At 35.2% G+C, this 15892-nt stretch overlaps 1 protein-coding gene across 4 annotated transcripts in view; it reads right to left on the bottom strand.

Annotated features, from left to right (window-relative positions):
* Opa1 (OPA1 mitochondrial dynamin like GTPase) overlaps positions 1 to 10360 on the bottom strand; it is an 81533-nt gene extending 71173 nt beyond the window's left edge. For 2 of the 4 annotated variants that reach the window (XM_047563310.1, XM_047563312.1), the window contains exons 1-5: positions 10123 to 10359; positions 3973 to 4291; positions 3219 to 3315; positions 2161 to 2268; positions 912 to 979 (exon numbers count right to left, since the gene is read on the bottom strand). In XM_047563310.1, coding sequence (XP_047419266.1) covers positions 912 to 979; positions 2161 to 2268; positions 3219 to 3315; positions 3973 to 4291; positions 10123 to 10154 — 624 coding nt within the window. In that variant the 5' untranslated portion in view covers positions 10155 to 10359. Of the gene's footprint in view, positions 1 to 911; positions 980 to 1659; positions 1714 to 2160; positions 2269 to 3218; positions 3316 to 3972; positions 4292 to 10122 lie in introns of all 4 variants that reach the window. The other 2 variants (XM_047563309.1, XM_047563311.1) reach the window with 2 other exon arrangements.
* Positions 10361 to 15892: the final 5532 nt, after the last annotated feature.

Genomic DNA, 15892 nt, shown 5'->3' with positions numbered 1-15892 from the left:
ATCAGGACTGTTATATGAAATGTTCAAAGTTCAAGGACATGGAAAGAGATGGAAACCTAGATGCAGGAATCATTTCTTCTTCCTTTACCCCACATAAACATAAAATTATGTCCTATTATTAAAACTCAACATAAAATATACATATTCCATATTTAATTTAAAAATGTTCAGAATATTTTTTCCACAAATCTATTATTCTAGATATTATTTTTCAAAACCTTTTTGTATAATTAATTATTTTACTCATATCAAAAGGATAAAAGAAAGACAAAAAATGTCAGGTAAACATGATTATAAATATAACTTAGCAATTTTAAAACATGTATATGCAATTCTCCTATAGCTGTAATATGAATTGTGCTAGAGGGATGCATTGAAATCAACATACCTTAAATAACCCCACACATAATTTTGTGGACTCCAGTAACTCACTTTCTACTCTCTTCAATATCCTCCCCTATGTAAAATTTAGTCCCTTGAAGATGTTTCATGAGCAAGAGGGTTCTGTTAATAAACAAATTCAGAAAATCCTGTACGTTTTGATTTCTCTTGGAGATCCACAAAGTCCATGAATATATTAAGGTCTATGGAATTCTCAGGAAAAGAAATCATTTTGCTTTGTCTACCCTGGCTTTTCCCACATGTATTTAACAACAAAACTTTTTCTTGGGGCCAACTCTTGAATTATTATTTCAGAGAATATATTTGAAGAAAATGGGCTACTCTAATTATATTTCCAGAATTGTCACATAACACTTTTACACTAAGACTAGTAAAAGTACATCTATTTAGATACTTTTGTATTTACTCCTCTCATGCTGCCACTCTGCCACTGTCAAATCTTTCAAATGGTAAACACTTTTAAAAATCTTTCAAGACTATGTATGAGAAGAATTCTGTTTTATACTTACCTTTCTATAATGCTTGTCACTTTCAGATCCACGATCTGTTGCTCTAAATGCTGTTTCTCCAGGTGAACCTTAAAAATATGCAATCCTTTAAATTTCTTTAGTGATGTTCATAGCCTAAGTTAAATTCCAAACAATGTCTAATTAATTAAAAAGTAAACTGATTTTAGAGCAACTCAATGTCAAAGCATCAAATCATTTTTATTTTTATTTTAAGGAATACTATTGGTAACATATGCAGAAAACTTCTAAAAATCATAGTACATATTTAACTTATTGAGCAGAAAATTATAATAAAGAATTATAATAAAAAATAAGAAAATCTTTAGTGAGGATTATTTTACATGAGAGTACTTACAGTTCAAATACCACTGTCATCAAGCCAAGTATATAACACAAAAACAAACTTAAAATGTCAACCATGACAGGGCAGATGAGACAAACTAAAATTACTTTTCATTTCAATTATCAAAAACAATTAGATATATTTCAAGAAAATATTTGGGCTCAGCAAATTTTCTTTTACTAGGTTTAATTTTATACATACATATTTAGGAATTTTAGTTTTATTGCAAAATAATTACTTCATTCTTTGCACCTGAAGGATAATGAGTTTGCCCAATATATTTCTGGGGTTTTAAAATTCAGCATAAGCAGCATTATACTTTGGTCTGCAACTTTATTTGCAACTAGTTTATTAGAAGCATAATAAAAGGCATGTTAAGGTCAGCAAAAATGTCTTTTTACACACCTAACAAGAGAAGTAGGTCAGAAGCTTCTATGACTTCACTAACCAATTTGTGACCTGTGAAAAATCAGCAGAAGGGGAAATACAAATGTAAAATTTAATAGGAATGAGCAAGCAAAGGTGTCTGAGATCTCAGATTTATATCACAATAGGGTAGTAATTGGGCAAATATGCCAGGATTAGCCTTATAAATTCTACTCATTATGGTCCATCAAATTAAATTTTGTTTTAAAATCATATTGGTTCTAACCAATTATGAAAAGCAAATACATAGGAAGTCTCATCTACTTGTCAAGAACAAGTGCTATTTTTTTCAAGCATAAATTACAGTTTATTAAGCTAGACAAAGATTAAAACCACTGTTTAACAAAATTTAGACAGTTTATCATTTTTAGAAAACATACTAAATATTTTAATTTAAAAGATGGGAATACAAATACAAGTATGTATTTTTCCTCTGTAGTTCTTAAATCTTTAAATTAGATCAAACAGGTCCTTTGTTACCTGTGGTGAAAAAGTCCTTCAATAAGCTGAGGCTTTCAACAATCTTGTCAATGTCTGGTGCTAACTTTGCAAGGTCTTCTGAATTAGGAAGGGCTTTTCTAATTTTATCTAAAGAAAACCAAAACACATAAACAGTCACCAACTATCTCAAGAATATGTCAGATATTAATCTAAGGGTTATAAAAGTATTAATTTGCTTACTCCTCAAAGCATCTCTACAAAATTGCTACTATTGTCAACTTCATTTAAAGATGAGATAATGGGGCACACAACAAGGAAGCAGGAGAGCCAGAGTTCAAGTTCAGGCAGGTTAGCTTTAGAATACAAGCTCTCGGCTACCATATTGAGGGAGTAGAAAATGTATTATGTTGAAAAGTATCCATGAATATTAGAAAACCAATTAGAAAGTGTGCTTTTCCTAAAAATGCCTTAGTCAAATATAAGCTTTATTTTTAAAAAATGCTGTGAATGAGTGCTTATAGAGATGAATTCCAATTCCACTTATATCTATGACAAGAAATTAAGGCATGTCTTAAAAAAGGGACTGAGGAAAAGAGCTCAATAAAAATATTTTTTAAATCACCATAAGTTACTGATAATCAGCTGCCAAATATTATTTTTCCTCATCTACTTATTAAAAAGGGGAGGGACAATATCTGACTAGGAGAAGAAATCATTCTGAATACTGACAGACTTTTAAGGAACATGGCAAAAAGAAGAAAAGTTGTATGGCAGCATGGAATGCTGACAAAACGTGTTAAGTAACAAAAACAGGACACCAAAGTACACGTCCTTATGACTATATAATTTTTAAAAAGAACTAAAATATTAACCACATACAAATAAGTACAATTAAAAGAAAATGTTCTATAAGAATGGTGGCAGCTGTGTCAACGTGATAGACTACTAAATACTTTTTTTCATACAACTCTTTTCTTTGATATTCTATTTTATAGTGAAAACGTATTAGACTCAGAACTTAAGAAACTGTCTCAGTAAACTATTTCTCTTTCCTAAAGAAATAACCATAAAAAATATTTAATTTTGATGATACAAACCAAAATCAATATACTCATCAATTTCCCACACAATGTCAGGCACAATCCATTTATAATCGCTAAGGTCTGGTATCATATCTTTCCACTGATCAAAAGTCTAAAAGATAAGAAAATATGTTAATCAGCTCTTCTAAATGCTATAAAAAATATAAAAGCTATTTCAATTAAAACACATTAATTTACAAAGAGCAATGTATTATATAATGTACTGAGCTTTGGAGAAACAAATTTACATGGCTTTAGTTCTTCTAAAAACAAATTAGTAGGCAAGCATATAAAATATGCAAATACTCTTCTACCAAATATGGAAAATAAAAAAATTTAAAATATATAACTATTTCAAGCTGATTTCACTTTGGCATTAAACAACACCATGGAGCAGCAGGATGATATATCATGAGACAGGACACCTTGTTTCTGGACCCAGAGTTGCCAAGAAGTGGCCCTGTGAGCAAGCTACCTAACTTTCCCATCTATGCTAAATGGCAAAACTGAAAATCAAACCTACGTATTCTCACTGGCAGTTCAGGGACCTTCCTCTAGGCTTTTTTTTAATCTCCAGTAATTATAACTACAATTCAGAAGGCACCTTCCTACTAGCATCATTAAAATAACCTGGAAAATGGTAAAGGCACATAATAAATGTTTAAACATCAATTATACTAAAGCACACTAAAGAAAAATGACCAAAGCTATAAAAATCAAAATAATCATGCTGGAATAATTGGAAAACCAATAGGAAAGTTAAACTCACCTTTTTAGCTGTATAGCCACCCCCTACGGCAGATCCCAGAATGAGATATCGAAGTTTTAAGAGCCTTGCAGCTAACCGTGCTGGCCAAAAGTTTCTGCAGGGCTGGTAGCCATATTTAATTGGAGAAAGTTTCAATTTACGTAAAGGAAGGTTTGTTAGAGAAGAGAATTGTTGAAATGATGTCCTTAATTGAGGTCTTTGAAGCTTTAAGGTAGGATGATGTGAGCGATAAATACTTCTTGAAACCAGATGCAGTTTTTGGAGTGGTAAGTTTCCTTTTATTCCAGAGTTATGTTTCACTAAGGATTGGCAGACCTCACTGAAACAAAAAAATAAAGATATGATAATAGCACAAAAGAAATAACAGAAAAAAGCAATACTCTAAAGAAGAAACACATGTACCTGTGACCAACCACAATGAGACATACAACTGTTTATATATTTATCAATCATTTCCTATGTGCCAAGCATGGCTACAGCATGAACTATCTCATTCAATCCTGCTGATAATCCTATAAAGAAAGTACTGATATTATCCCCATTTTACAGATGAGGAGAATGAGGCACAAAAGCATAAAACACAACTTGCCCAGGGCTGGGGCTGGGGCTGGGGCTGGGGCTGAGTGGTAGAGCACTTGCCTCATATGTGTGGGGCACTGGGTTTGATCCTCAGCACCATATAAAAATATATAAAATAGGGGTATCGTGTCCATCTACAACTAAAAATATTAAAAAACAACAAACAAATAAAACTTACCCAAGTATACAATGATACAAGAAAGTAAAGTGAGATTCAATCCTAAGCAGGCAAACTCTAGACCTTGCACTGTAATTTATTATATGTGGGTTAAGATATTGGTCCAATAAATTGAATCCAAAAAAGAGAAAAGGTGGGTATTTACTTTATTAACACGTATTCACTGTAAGTAAAAGTTGAAAACAAATATGCACACAAAGTCGGGTGCAGTGGTACATGGCTGTAATCCCAGCAACTTGGGAGGCTGAGGCAGGAGGATCACAAGTTCAAAGCTAGCCTCAGCAAAAGCAAGGTACTAAGGAACTCAGTGAGACCCTGTCTCTAAATAAAATACAAAATAGGACTGGAGATGTGGCTCAGGGTCGGGTGCCCCTGAGTTCAGTCTCCAGTATCACAAATGAAACAAAAACAACAACAAAATGTATGCAAAGTTTTGCTTTTAAGCACAAATATTTTGGCAGTTTAAACAGTTATTCTCTTTTCCCTTATCTATTTCTCCCAATTCTATAGTCCAGGGATGGATATTTTTAAAAATTAATCAATCCCACCTTAGGAACCTAGTCCCCAGAAAAATGAAAATAGCAAAAAAGCCATCCGCATCCCCAAAAGAGAACAAAATCTAAAAGTACATGTTAACTGTATAAGCTACTGTCCTTCCTGAAGAGAATGAAAGGTTACCAACAAGAATTACATGCCTGATCTTAACACACGTTCATAGTTGCTTACTATGGGTCTAACCCAATTTTAAGTAGTTTTAAAATATTAATTCATTTAATTACATGGGACTGGAAACTTCTCAAGAGAAATTATGCAACATGGAAACAATGTTGTAAAGGATAATGGAAGGAAAGGGGAATCTCTTGTGTTCCCAAGTGCCAGACATCATGCCATTTTTACAAATTATACTACTGGTTAACTCTTGGAAAAACCCAGTAAGCAAGGTATCTTCTTTCACAAATTTGCTTTTTAAAATTATGTCTTGCTTAAGGTAAAATGACTAGTAAATGGTGGAAAAGGGATTGAAACTAGGTTCAGTCTAACAAAAAGGCCCAAATTCTTTCCACAACATACACTGGTGGACAAGAATGTGGGAAGCAGTAAATGCATAAACAGTGTGGCTCCAGATAAGAGGCTATGGTGACATTTTAGAGTACTTGCCACTACCTCTGGAACTCTCAGAAATCATACACTATAAAAATTAAAACAAAACAAATCCTTCAAATCAAAGGCACAGCAGAGACAGTTAAGTGGTATAAGAGTTAGGAGGAAAACAAGTAATCCCTGAGAGCAGTGATCAGTGAAAACAACCCCAAAAAAAGTAAAACCCAAAAATTAAGTGGAAAGTGAGAGTCAGAAAAGGGAAGAGGAATCTCAGACAGGGAGAAGGGCAAAGAGGTGAAACAATAAGAGATCCAAGGAGAAGACAAAGAAAGTTTACAGTGGGAGGTAAAATTGGAAAGGTGGTCTAAGGACAAACTATGAAGTCACTGAATATCAGGCAGTTTGAACCTTATTTTGTAGGCAATAAGGAGTCACTGAAAGTTCATTATAATTCAAGTCCCCCTGCTACAGCTCTTGGTTCTCTCTACTTTTCCTTCGACTTGTTATATACTAATATAGTTATTGGATTAATATTGGTCTCTACCAGTACACTAAAATCTACCAGTAAAAGCCAAGAAGCTGTTTTGTTTACCACTATATTTCTACAGTCTACAGTGCCTCACAAATGACAGACAATAAATCTGTTGCATGAACACAGGTTACTGGAAGAATTAAATTGCAAAAAACAGGTCAAAGAACCTAGCAAATGCAAGCAAAGTAAGTGCTCAATAACATCACTTCAACATAATTTGCACTAAATTCCACTAATGTATAACTGAATAAATACCCCTTAACCCTCAAAAAGTTATTTGCATTTCTTAGAAAGGAGTTAATCCAAATGTATATCCAACCTGATGAACTCCAGTACTCAATTCATACCTAGAATGTTTTTGCTTTTCATTATTTTCTCCCAAATTCCTAAAATTTCTATTTCCACAATGATGGCAGCAGTAACTATGGGTGAGAAGCAGAGACAGGGATAGGATATTCAGGTCAGTAATTACAAGTGAAATGTTCATTAATTAGTCCTCTGGAAGAGATAATCGACTTTACACAAATCCTAATACTCAGAAAGACATCCTCAAGAGTTACTTCAAGAACTTCCAATTCAAAAGATAAATGTTCACACAGGAGGGAACTGCTTTTTACAACAAGGTCCTCTTGAGATACAGGTAGGAGAGTAAAAAGAAGTAACTGAGATTTACTGCAGCACTATCTGAGGAGAGTCTGCATGGATCATCCTCTAGTCCATTCCAATTCAGCCAAATGTTAGCTGTACCGATTGTGCAGAGGCTGAGAATTTGTCAGAGAAGGGAAGTGCTAAGACTTTGAAGAGTATGCAAGCATGTGTGGGGGAACTTCCCAGAGTTAAGCCTATAACAATATGAGAATATGTAACAAGATGAGATCACCCCTCTTCTCCCTAAAATGAAGCCTGTAAGTTGATACATTAAATATCTAAAACACAGTTTGCTCAATTAGCTCTCTCACTCAGAGGTATCCCACACTGGCATCTACATCAACTATTAGTCCATCAGGTTAAATACGATTAGATAACATACTCTAGATAACCAGCAACTCTTAAGATGAGGACAAAGATAACATTATTAGTCCTGGAAAAAGAATAGATATGAAATTCTTATTAGGATTTTCAGGAAGGTCCCTGAAAATACTTAAGTCATAAATAAGAGCATGTTGTTATTCAAAACTATTTTAAAAATAGTAATTAAAGAACAATAGAAAGCTTACTGAATTAAACGTTTCTAAGAGTCAAAAAGAGCTTAAATACTAAAAGGTAGTCCATGGAGATTAAAGTTGCAATGGCCAATATATTTTTATTTCTTATTTTTATTTTGTTTCCAATATATTTTTAAAAAATCAAAACCAATGCTGGAAAATAAATTAAGAAAATCCCCTAGAATGCTGAATAAAGAAAAAAAAATGAGGAAAACATTAGAGAAAAATTAAGTGATGTAAAGAGATACCAAAGAGGGTGAGAGGATGGGGTAAAAGCGTCCCATGGTGTGCACAAAATGATCCACTAGGTTCTAGAATAAAGTATCAAAGCTTCTAGCTGCAGTTTATTAATTATTTTTTTGTATATTACCCTTCAAGTTAAGATCCACTTAGAATGTAAAGATATATACAATGAAGAGATACACACACACACACACACACACACACACACACAGGTTAATGTGTACATCCACATATTACAGAACATATATTTTTTCACAGATGACGGTACAGGCCATATTTTGGAAATCATGGACATACAGGATCAATTTAAGAGGACTAATATTCATTTAAAAAGTGCCTAGAAAGAAAAGAACAGGAAAAATGGAAGAAAGAAAATAAGAAAATTTCCCAGAACTAAAGAAAGATAATGATCTTTTTAACAAAAAGGTCCATTGAGTGTCAAGCCAGTTGAGCAGTGAAAAAAGAAACCCACACCTGAACGAAAGCCTTGAGAAATTTAAGATGGAGGACAAAGTTGAGATCCTAAAAACTTCCACAAACAGAAAGAGACTGCTATATGCAAACAAAACTAAAAATCAAGTGATACAAAATAGACTCCCTATCCCAAGAAGTTATCTACTTTCTTGCTTATTCACCACCTCTTTTAAAACATAATTCCTAATATGTAGTTCATCTTTCATTAATTTTACACAAATATTTATTGCACCAAATAAATGCTGGTCATTGGTCTCCTCGCATGTCCACTAGCATGTTTTATATATGTATGTCAAAAATGTTCACGTTCCCACCTGTTAAAGAGTAGGAATTTAACTGTACTCCTTTATAACACGCAAAGTAACTATAGCAAAAGACAAATTCACAGTTCAAGGTTTCTGACTTTTCAAATCTTCACGTCTTCTGGTAGCTAAACTGTGCTGTCATCATAAGACATTTTTAAGCCAAGACTCTATGGCATCCATAGTAACTTTAGACACAACTTAGCCCAACAACACCCAACTGAATAAACAAATAGTACCAGTTATAAATCGGTTTGTCTTTAAATTCAATTTTGAAAATTTTTCCTACACATCTCAATTGCTCCAGAGTATACTGTTTTTGAAGTCTCTTTTATTTAAATAGATGTTTCCTCATTAAATAATGAGGAATAGAAATACCAAGAGTGTAAAGAACTTACACTCTTGGTAAGTTATTGGTGCCAAGGACCATGAATTTATTAAAAAATTAAAATTCTACTAAAATTCTATTAAAAATATGCAATTATTCTAATTGACTAACACTATAACTATTTTATCTGTATTTGCACTTCAGTTAACTTTCAAAAAACGAATGGATTCTATTCCTTATAAACACTGTAAATTAAAAAAAATAAATAAATAAACACTGTAAATTATCTACACCACTTAAAAAGTTCGGGAAAAAATTCAAGGCTGGGGTTCAGAAGTGGGGTTAAGTGAGGAAAACTAAATTTTCCCAATCTTGCTTGATGCATATTACTTCCTATTAAATATCTGCAACAATGAGTTAAGGGTGAAGGTTACCTAAGGTTATTAGAACAAATTATATAAAAAAATAAAATCAATTTAATATGCTTAAAATGCATATAGTAATTCACAGCAATGAAAAGATTTCTGTGGTTTTCTATGTAGGATTAGAACAAGTCAGAACGATTGTATAATTAAAAAAGTAGTGCCACATTAGCTTCTTTGCTTCAAAATCCAAGTGTCAAGTCCTCTTCCTTAAACACTGAAAAAAGCTCCTAGGAAGAGTGCATCTCTAAATACCATCTCTGACACCATGTGCGTCACTGTTCTAGATCTGACTCCAATCAGAGGACTAGGCAAATAAGCAAAGGCTCCTTCACCCTGAAGAAGAGCCTAAGTACTTGCAGGTGTAAATGTACACATGGCGTGGAGGTGGAAGCAAAGACAGTTAAGAGTAGGGCACGGAAGGCGATACATGGACAAAGCCAGACCAGACAAGGAGAAAATTTGCAAAAGAAGAAGAAACTAGTAGAGGCAGAGATAATAGCGAGGTCACGAGGGTGTAAAGGACAGGGACAAAAGGACAACAGAGAAGGGCCAAGATAGAGGCGTCCAGAATCTTCAAGCTGGTCAGGGACGAGGGTCGAAACCGAAGCCAGTCAGCTCCACAGATAAGCCTAGTCAGAGCTTCCGTAACTCTGGTCCTCAAAAGTATCCGGGAATTTTCCAACCGCCCTCGGCCTGGTGTGGGCGTTATCTGCACATTCTGGACGTAGTGATGGGACAATCCTGGCCCTGAAATAACGGGGCCAGGTCGGAGCCCGCACTTACCAGGCCACCGCGACCCGACGCATTCGCCACATCTCGCCGGCGTAGAGGTCACACAAGCGCCGAGACGGCCACGCGGGAGCCCCCCTGTCAACCCCAGTGCGGCTCTTGATCCAGGAATGACCCAGGAAGAGGCCTTCGGCAACAAGGGCACAGAAAAGCCGCTGAGGCCCTCCCAATGGCGCATGGACTTCCGCAAGAGCCTGCCCGGCAACCGTACTCAGTCCGTCACTGAAACCAGCACTCCGCCCATCCTAGGGAAGCAGCACGAACAGTCCGCGGAGGCCCGGCGCATGCGCCCACAAGCATCTGGGTGGGACCAGTGTACTCCTTCTATCCCCGCCCCGCCTCGCCCCGTCCGCATAGTTTCCGGGTTGGAAACCTGAAGGACGTGGGGAATAGCAAAGGTCTTGAAATCTGCGTTGGTGAATGTTCACTGTGGCGACCAATTAATATTTGGATATTGAGGAAGAATGAAGGAGCCTAGAGACTACAAAATGAATACAATAGAGTAATTGAATAGAATAATAAAATTAATAATCACCCCTTTGTCCTACTTTTGTTGCCGGTCTCTTTAAAATCTCTTTCATATCCTTGAAACAATCTTGGGAAGCATGAGGAAGAACCATGGAAAAGTGAAGTGAGTTAGAATCTCTGGGATCTGAAGGGGACTCAAGTCATTAGGCCAGCTCTGGGTTTGAAATAAGCGTGGGTTTTAAAAAGACATCAAAAATGATTTTGTTCTTTCATTATCTAGCTGGCTTTCATCTGAATTTTAATCCCACTAATTTGTTGAAACGACCCTTGTCAAGGTCTCCAACAGTTACACACTGCTAGTGGTCAGTGACCTCTGAGTACCATCAGCTGAGTGCTCTACGGTTAACCAGCATCATCCCTCTTTGGGCTTTCAGGACATAATATTTTCTTTTTTTCCTCCAAGAGCTGCTGATTCCTAGTCTCCTTTTGCTGAGTAATTCTCTTCCCAATTTCTCAGTGTTGGAGAGTCCAGGATCTTTGGTTCCCTTGCTTTATATACTTTCTCTTCCTAAGTAATTTAAGACCATTGTCCTTTGATATTTTATATTTTATGAAGATGTGGCCTATGAAAGATTATGAAGCCAATTGGTGAAATTAGCCGGGCTTCAAATTATAGGGCTTTCTGCCCTGTCTTCATTTCAAGGGCAAATTCTCCTCATCCATTTACATACACGAAACATAAAGAAAATTCCTTTCCCTTTAATTGTCAGTCATAAATTCAGATTCATCCACTCATAATCCTATCAAGTAGAAACCCTCCAGACCTAGGAGTCTTGAAACGGTTTTATTATTTTACACTTAATTCTCAGGTTCAGCTTGGAATTAAGCAATCCACCAGCTAAACTTCTCAAAGCATTTATCTTGACATACAAAACAATAGTTTTCAGAATTAACCAATAAATTAGAAAGGGAACTAAAGAGATCTTTAATGGAAACTGAATTGTTTGCATTTATTTATTTTCATAAGATATGTATTTAAAAAAAAATTTTTTTTTTTTTTTTGGTACCTGGGATTGATCTCAGGGGCATTCCACTACTGAGCCACATCCCCTGCCCTATTTTGTATTTTATTTAGAGACAGGGTCTCACTAAGTTGCTAATCACCTTGCTGTATTTAAATTTTTACAAGTTTTTTCCCCCCAAGTTCTTCTGGAAGATATTTATGTTCCCTGACACTGCACTCCTCCTCTGTTGTTTCCTGGAAAAATAAACAGCTGAAGTAACATATATTTGCGCCATCATCATTATCAAACTCTCTAGTGCTTAGAAAAGCATGTTACAATACTCATCAACATTTATAAATCGCTGGCTATGAACATGGTCTGTGGATATAGAAGAATAGAATACAGTCCCTGTCCTCTACTAACCGTGGTCTAGTTAGAGATATACCTAGTAAAAAGATAATAACAATATGAAGTAGTACATGCTGTAGATCAAGAAAGATTAAAGGCAGGACCTGTTAGATAGGATCATATTGTAATCAAGTGGGCTTAAGAAAGATCATTCTGGAAAACCAGAAAACAATGAATTTGTAAAGGAGATTGAAGGTCACCAAGACTAGATAGGGAACTATTAAGAAAGTCAAGTGTGAGAGGTCTGAACTAAAGTATGACAGTGGGGAGAGAGGAGAGATCATTTGAAAGCATATTTGTGAGTGTTTAAAGCAATGTAAACCTTAATGTAGGAAATAGGGGGAGGAGGATGACTGAGGTTTCAAACTACGGTGAATCATATAAGTGACAGTACTGATGACAGTCACAGAAATAGACAAGCAGATACAAAGAAGACATGGAAGGGATGTTAATGCTGGTTTGGGTTTGATGACTAATGCATATCGTAGGTGGAAAAACCTACGAGGCAGTTAGAAATTAAGCCCTGAAATTCTAGAAGGCAAGGCTTACGATACACATCTGAATTGCCTTTATAAAGTTGAAGCTATGGGTCAGATTAACCTTTGCGATATTGTGCATGGATATGGAATTGTTTGTAGATGATTAAATCAATGTTACTTAATGATTTTTAAATATGTGTGTGTATGTATAGTCTCCATGTATATGTGTGTGTATTATATATACATATATATATATATATATATAGAGAGAGAGAGAGAGAGAGAGAGAGAGAGAAATAAAGAGAGAGAGAGAGAAAAGTGTAGGTGGGTAGTGTTTTTATTTTGAGATAGGGTTTTACTACATCACCCAGGCTGCTCTCCCAACTCCTGGGCCCAAGTGATCCTCCTGTTTCAGCCCCCCAAGTAGCTAGGACTACAGGCATACATCATGGTTCCTGGCTTGATGATTATATATATTTTTAACACTAAATGTATTATATACATTGCAGTAATGCAAGAAAAAATATAAGCATAACCTTTCTCTATGATGATTTGCATAGGAAATACTAAGAAATCAATAAAAAGTAGTAAGAAATAGTGAGTTAGGGAGGTTCTTGGAATACAAAACCAAAGTAAAAAATGGTGTTTCTATGTATTACCTGTGTAGACACCAAGGCTTAATCCTTGAAATATGTAAATGTTACATTATTTGGAAAACGTGTCTTTGCAGGTGTGATTAGACTTAGTATTTTGAGATGTAGAGATTATCCTAGGTCACATGTATCCTTGTAAGAGAGAGGTTTCACAAAGAAGACCATGCAAAGCAGAGGCAGCAGTTGGTTACAGTCAGAAGCCAAGGAATGCCAGTAGCTACCAGAAGATGGAAAAGGCAAATGACAAATTCTCCTAGAGCTTCTAAAGGTAGAGCTTCTAGAAGGAGTACAGCCCTACTGACACCTTAGTCTCAGCAAAGTGATACTGATCGTAGCCTTATGACCTCCCAAACTATGAGAAAATAGATTTATGTTGTTTTAATCACTCCCAGTTTGCAGTCTTGTTATATCATGCCCTGGAAAGGACCAAAAATTGAAAATTAAATGAAAATAAATTCCATTCTCAGTAGCATGAAAAAAAACCCTATAAGAAGCCAAAAATGTTTTAAAAGATGTGCACAAACCTCTACACAGAAGACTAGAAAACATAGGTGAGAGAAATCAAAGAAGACAAATAAATGGAAAGACATCCTGTGTTCATGGACTAAAGGACTGAATCAATATTGTTAAGATACCAATTTTCTGGCTGGGTGCAGTGGCACACATCTGTAATCCCAGTGGCTCAGATGACTGAGGCAGGAGGATTGTGAGTTCAAAACCAGCCTCAGCAACTTAGAGAGGCCCTAAACAACTCAGTGAGACCCTGTCTCTGAATAAAATACAATGAAGTGCTAGGGATGTAGTCAGTGGTTAAGTGCCCTTGGATTTAATCCCCAGTAGCAAAAACAAACAAATAAAAAGATACCAATTTTTCCCAAATTAGTTTCAATCACTGTCAACATGCTCTTGGCAGACATTAATTGTAGAAATCAATAAAATATTCTAAAATTTATATAGAAATACAAAAGCCTAAAATATAAGAATAAAAAGTCATAACATTTATAAATGCCTACAACATTTACCATTAAAACAATTGCAATTGGGATGCTGTGACATTGACATAAGGACAAATAGATAGGTGGACCAGACTACAGGATTCAGAAATAGACCTCAATCTGTGTACTTAACCGGTTTTTGACAAAAGCACCAAAGTAATTCAATAGAGAAATAAGTCTTTTTAATGAATGGTGCAGAAACAACTGAATACCCTTATGGAAAAATATACGATATACATACTACCTGCAAAATCTTGTATAAACTTATATCATACACAAAATTAGTATATATACATAAAAATTAAGTATAGGCTGGAACATAGTCAAAAGTAAAAGTACAAAGCTTATTGAAGAAAATACAAGAAGATATCTCTGCAACCTTGGAGAAGGCAAATATTTCCTAGGCCACTGAAAGTAACATTATAAAATTTAAAAATTCATTAATTAGACTTGATAATAAAAATCCTGCTCACCAAATGACACCATTGAGAAAATGAATAGGCAAAGCTCAGATTTGGAGAAAATAGTCTTAGAATACATATCTGATGAAGGACTCATACCCAGGGATATATAAGAAATTGGTATGGTTTAGATATGACTCATGTGTGCTCTCCAAATGCCCTTGTGTTTAAATTTAATCCCCATCATGAGGTATTATGAGGGTGGAAACTCAATGTAATTATAGTGCTTAGAGGTGGGGCCTCTGGGAAGTGATAAGATTACACAAGTTCATGACTGACTACTGGTGACTTTATAAGAAGAGAGAGAGAAATCTTTGGAGACATACGTGCTTGCTGGATCACTGGATGCAACACCTGAACCTTGGATCAGAAATTTGAATCGACATAAACTTCTTTTCCTTATAAAATTAACCTCCCTCAGAAATTTCATTATAGTAATGAAAAATGGGCTAGTACATTCTTACAAATCAGTAATATGATAAACAACTCAATTAAAAATGGGCAAGAAGTTCAGATCAACAAGAACACACACACACACACACACACACACACACACACACACACAGCCAAAGAACACAAAGCACTCTATAGTCAATGTTATTAGTCATCAGGGAAATTAAAATTAAAAGCACAACATCTTTACTAAAATTTCTAAAAATAAAAAGACTAACAATCCCAATTTGATTAGGTGGAACAACTAGAACTGTCAGGCACTATTTGTAGGAATGTAAAATGATAAAACCAATTTGGAAAAATATTTGACAGTTTTTTAAAAAATAAAGTTAAACATGCATCTCCCCTTTGGTAAGGCAATTCCAATCCTAGGGAAAAGAGAAATAACAGCATGTTCACAGCAACTCGGTAAGCTAAGGCAAGAGAAGCACATGTCACATGTTTGAGGCCAGCCTCAGCTACTTAGCAAGACCCTCAGCACCTTAGTGAGACCCCGTCTCAAAATAAAAAATAAAAAACAAAGGACTGGGGATATGGCATATGGATCAGAGGTAAAGTACCCCTGGGTTAAATCACTAGTACCAAAACAACAACATTAACAACGACAACAACAACAAAAAGCCAGGTTTATAAAAAGGCTTGTTATTCACCATAACCCCAAATTGGAACCAAACTAAATGTCCATGAACAAGAAAATTGATAAACAAATTTATACAATTAAATGCTACCCACCAATAAGCAGGAAAGAACTATGAGGGTATAGTAATAATATGAAAGGTAACTGACATACTAGAATCAAAAAAGAATGTGCTTTATGTTTATGTTTATAGATGTTCTAGAACA

This window comes from Sciurus carolinensis, chromosome 9 (assembly GCF_902686445.1).
Source record: "Sciurus carolinensis chromosome 9, mSciCar1.2, whole genome shotgun sequence".
NCBI classification, from domain to species: domain Eukaryota; kingdom Metazoa; phylum Chordata; class Mammalia; order Rodentia; family Sciuridae; genus Sciurus; species Sciurus carolinensis.
Note: the sequence above shows the minus strand (reverse complement) of the source record. Positions and strands in the feature narration are given on the sequence as shown.